Source organism: Orycteropus afer, unplaced genomic scaffold, assembly GCF_000298275.1.
Source record: "Orycteropus afer afer isolate SDZICR_OR568_19922 unplaced genomic scaffold, OryAfe1.0 scaffold00036, whole genome shotgun sequence".
NCBI classification, from domain to species: domain Eukaryota; kingdom Metazoa; phylum Chordata; class Mammalia; order Tubulidentata; family Orycteropodidae; genus Orycteropus; species Orycteropus afer.
In genome coordinates, this window is record NW_006921623.1 from 17,713,771 (window position 1) to 17,718,452 (window position 4,682).

The window sequence follows — 4,682 nt, forward strand, 5'->3', positions numbered from 1 at the left end:
CGATGAACATGAGTGTGCATATATCTGTTCTTGTCAAGGCTCTCACTTCTTTAGGGAAACTTAAGTATCTTGCTGTTTTGGTTACCCAATGCCACTCTGACAGGAAAATACCACAGACGGGATGGCTTGAACAAACAGGAGTTTATTCCCTTACAGTTTGGAGGCTTTAAGTCAGAGTTCAAAGTGCCAGGCTCTATCCCAATACTACAGTCCTGGGACACTTTCTGGACCGTGAATAAAGCTCACTCCCAAGGGCTGGCTCTCAGCCCAATAGTAAACAAGATATGCATGCAGACCACTCAACCCAGGGTGACATACCCACATACTCTATGGAAATGCATCCCTTGGAGCAATCAACCATGGGGCACCAGAGGGGCAACATTCACACAGAGGCAATGCAGGACAAACAGGAGTGCATAACTGTGAGGGGCGGGGGGCGATGTTATTGGGTAGGGAAGGGAGGAGACTATGTTAGGGTTGGGCATGGTAAATGGGGAGTGAAACTAAATGTGCATGTAATGTTGAATGTAAAACAAACTCTTAAAATAAAAAATTTTTGAAAAATACAATAAAGTACCAGGCTCTAGGGGCTGAGTGAAAGCCCCTCAACCTTGGGCTTCAGCTCTGCCTCCTGCTCCCAGCACACTGAAGCTAGAGGCTTTTCTTCACTCAGACAGCTGCTGGCTCCCAAGTCTAACAAGCCCAAGGTTGACAAGTAAAAAGGCACAGTCCCAATGTTACCAAACCACATGCCAGGCCATTAATTTGGGTCCACTGAAAGTCCCAAGGTTGGCAGAGCATGGCAGGCTGCTGAACAACAACACAGCTACATGCAGGGTTCAAGTGTGCCATAAGCTGGAGACCACGCCCAAAGCTGCTACTTATATATGGGAAGCAGACCACATTCCTAAAGCAGCTACTCAGCTGCTTGTGGTAGATCCCACCACAGAGCTGATTATCAGTCTCATCATGGGGATTAACTACCACCAGCTTCCCAGCCACTCAGCCAAGCCCAACCAAGTTGACACATAGCTTTAACTACCACACTTGCCTACTCTGAAAAATGGAAGATCTCAATTAGTTCTGATCTAAGTTTTATTCCCTCATCTTGAAATACTGAATATTTTCTGGAAATGATGAGAATAGTAACTGACAGAAAATAAGATATTGACTGTTCTTCATTTTTAAAAAAATAAAAGGGAAAATTTTGCAAAATCAGAGGTAATTAAATATTCAACAAGGTGTAACTGCTAGTATTCCTGTAAATCAAAAAACTATACATGCACAAATTAATAAAATAATACTAACAGAAAGCATTTAAACAGAATGCAAATAGCATTTATGAAAGTACAATAAATCAATTGAGACAAGACTTTGTCATTCAAAAAGTTCTGAAACATATTCAAACAATCTCATGACCATTTTTTACCCATTTCATTGACGAATTTGGTAACACCACTGTTGGTAAGCCATGTGGGGAAAAAGACTCCTACAACCTTTGGAAAGTTAAGTACAGAGAGCATCTGAAAATATCAAATTAAAAATCCTCTAACTCAGCTTTATCCTTTTAGGAATTTTCCAGCAAAGACTTGCACATGAAGGCAGAAATTTTTAAATGCTTTTTTCAGTGCTTTATCTCCAGTGAATGTCACACAGTAGGTGCTCTGGTAATAAGGGGCAGAACTAGGAGTTGAAGCCAAATAGTCGGGCTCCAAGGCCAACAGAAAGCCCAAACAATTTGACAACTGAGTCTGGGCCATCAATCCTGGGCTTCCCAGGGCCTGCACTTTACTCTCATTTATAATGAGAAGCCGTTCATATTCTGGAAAATGTTGAATTTATGAGGTTTTAAATCACCCAAAATCTTCGAGAAAGACTCTGAAGGTCACTCCTAAGACCAAACCAATTTTTTTTACACAAGATATTTAGGCTAGCCTTTCAATCTCTTTCTTTAAACGGAAAACAAATCTATATGATCGTATTGTGCAATACAACAGGACAACTATATTTCAAAGAATCTTCTAAAACATAAATGTGCTTAACTTCTAGTGTCTTTTAACATTGGATATTATTGTAATGATAAAATGGAAAAGAAAGTGCTTCTTACCTGATGTCCACACATGAGATTCTGAGATGCCATCATTATGGCTTTCATTCCTGAAGCACAAACTTTGTTTATGGTGGTACATGGAGTAGAAATAGGTAAGCCTAAACCCAAATTAATTAAGTCAGACTCTTGAATAACTAAGATAGTCACTTTTCAAACACCACAGTAGAATGAAAATTAATAGAATAGAGTATGTTAAACTACAATCAGCAACACTTTTTTTTGCTAAGGCTAGATTGTTATGCATTTCATATCTTATTTAAGCTGAAGTGATCTCCATTTTACCATTTCAAATATTTTCATTATAAAAGCAATGATGTATTCCTGTTACCTGCACCCAGTACTGCTTGCCTTGTAGGGGCTTGTCCTTCACCTGCTTGTAGAACATTACCCATGTATACTTCTTTCACTTCTTCCTTTGGAATCCCTTTTAAAAATTAAAATAAATAAATAAATAAATGCGTTTCTTTTTATTATTATTTTGTTCAATTTAATAATTAGTTGATAACCTAATGAAGTACATGGCATTATACAACAGGCATGGTTTCTTGTCAGTTTTGAGTTTTATTCCCAACTCTCTATTACTGTTTTGGTTACCTAGTGCTGCTCTGACAGGAATGTACCACAAATGGGATGCTTGAACAAACAGGAGTTTATTCTCTTACAGTTTAGAGGCGTTAAGTCCAAGTTCCAGGTGCCAGGCTCTGGGGCTAGGTGAAACCCCTCAACCTTGGGCTTCAGTTCTGTCTCCTGTTCCCAGCTCACTGAAGCTACAGGCATCTCTTCCCTCAGCCGCCAGCTGCTGAGTCTGACAAACCCAAGGTCGACAAATACAAAGGCACAATCCCAATGTTACCAAACAACACAGCAGGTCACTAATTCAAGTCCAAAAGAAGTCCCAAGATCAGCAGGGCAGCAGGGCAGGCTGCTGAAAACGACCTGGCTACATGCAGGGTTCAAGTGTGCCAAAAAGCTAGAAACCTTCCTTAAAGCTGCTGCTTATATACTAGAAACAGACCACATCCCTAAAGCAGCTACTCAACTGCTCCAGTAGATTCCACCATGAAATCGATTGTCAGTCTCAGCCAACCAACCAGGCCCAGGCAAGTTGACACACAAGCTTAAGTACCACACAATTACAAAGAATTCTTTACAAAGGAATTCAGAAATGTAGGCATTAAATCATTTCTAAGTGATATGTATATAGTACAAAATAAATATTTGTCCCATTGAATCACAGTGCCCCCTCACCAAAAAAAAAACAAAGCAACTACTGACCTGCTTTTTCAAGGGCTCCCTGAATTGCAATAGAACCAAGTTTAGTGGCTGGCAGTGAGGAAAGACTGCCTAGAAAGGATCCAATGGGTGTTCTTATGGCACTTCCTATAACTACTTCCTGGCAAGACAAAAGATGGTAAAAATTGTATTTAAATACCTTCCCCAATAACCTTTAGTTAAATGAACTTAAATGTCACAGATACATTATCTAAGAAACTATTTTATGAATGACTAGTCACCACAGATTAAAATAACCCCAATTATGATGTGGACAGCAATAAAATTAATCAGTTCATGCTAGGGCTTTTATAATTAAGACCTAACAGAAAACATTTAAAAAAAATAAGAAATAAGAAATGGTTCCTCTAAACTTGTGAACTGCTTAATAAATAAGCCCCAACAGGGCCCTTAGATTTTGGTAGATTACCAAGTCTAATTACAAACCCTTAGAAAACAGAGGCTCTCTCAGGGAGCACTAGGTGATCAGGTCTAATCCTCAACCCAGTTCAGTCACTCTCTTCTAGGATCTCCATGCGGCCTCTGCACTGTACTACATACAACACAGTGAGGGTCCCTGAGAGTAACAGAAGAGCAATGCCCAGATTTAGAGGGAAGGCTGTTTTGCAGCAGCCTATGGGAAAGACACAAGAATTATGCAGGGGGCTAGACTGAAATTTTTTTATGTTAATATGTAAGTTTAAATTAATACCTCGATAATTAATGATCTCCAACTATTCTAAATCCTGAGTTAATATTCACATATACCCAATTCATAAGTATATGCATTATTTAATTAACTATATTTTCTTTAAATTATTAAATTTTTAGAGCAATTTATACTTACATTCAATGTGGATTTTACTACATAACTTCGCTTCATGTATCTTATTTCCTGTAATATAAATATTTATGATATTACAATGCAGAAAAATACTAAACTACATCATTTTTATACTCATTGATAAGGCTATGATAGTATACCTTTTCCTGTTTTTTTATACTTTTATTTCTAGATTTTTTACAATGAGCAAATATCACTTTGATAATAAGAAAATACAACTTTAAAGTATATTCTTCTGGCTAACTGTTCTCTGAAAAATATTATTGAGAATATATGTTTTCACTTCAGAAGAGTTCATTATCTTAAAATATTAAAATATAAACTTTATAAAATGCAATTCTAAATGAAATCTAACTTTGAAATTAAGTAAATTTAGAGTGCCACAAGAAAATATGCTCATTGTTTAAAACGTGCTGTTTCTCCCTCTCCATATCCAACAAGTATCTGATTTATAAA

General features: G+C 37.5%; 1 protein-coding gene across 1 annotated transcript in view; it reads right to left on the reverse strand.

Annotated features, from left to right (window-relative positions):
* ACAT1 (acetyl-CoA acetyltransferase 1) overlaps positions 1-4,271 on the reverse strand; it is a 29,336-nt gene extending 25,065 nt beyond the window's left edge. Inside the window, exons 1-4 of the mRNA XM_007936618.1 lie at positions 4,230-4,271; positions 3,386-3,503; positions 2,439-2,534; positions 2,108-2,208 (exon numbers count right to left, since the gene is read on the reverse strand). Coding sequence (XP_007934809.1) covers positions 2,108-2,208; positions 2,439-2,534; positions 3,386-3,503; positions 4,230-4,265 — 351 coding nt within the window. The 5' untranslated portion in view covers positions 4,266-4,271. The remainder of the gene's footprint in view (positions 1-2,107; positions 2,209-2,438; positions 2,535-3,385; positions 3,504-4,229) is intronic.
* Positions 4,272-4,682: the final 411 nt, after the last annotated feature.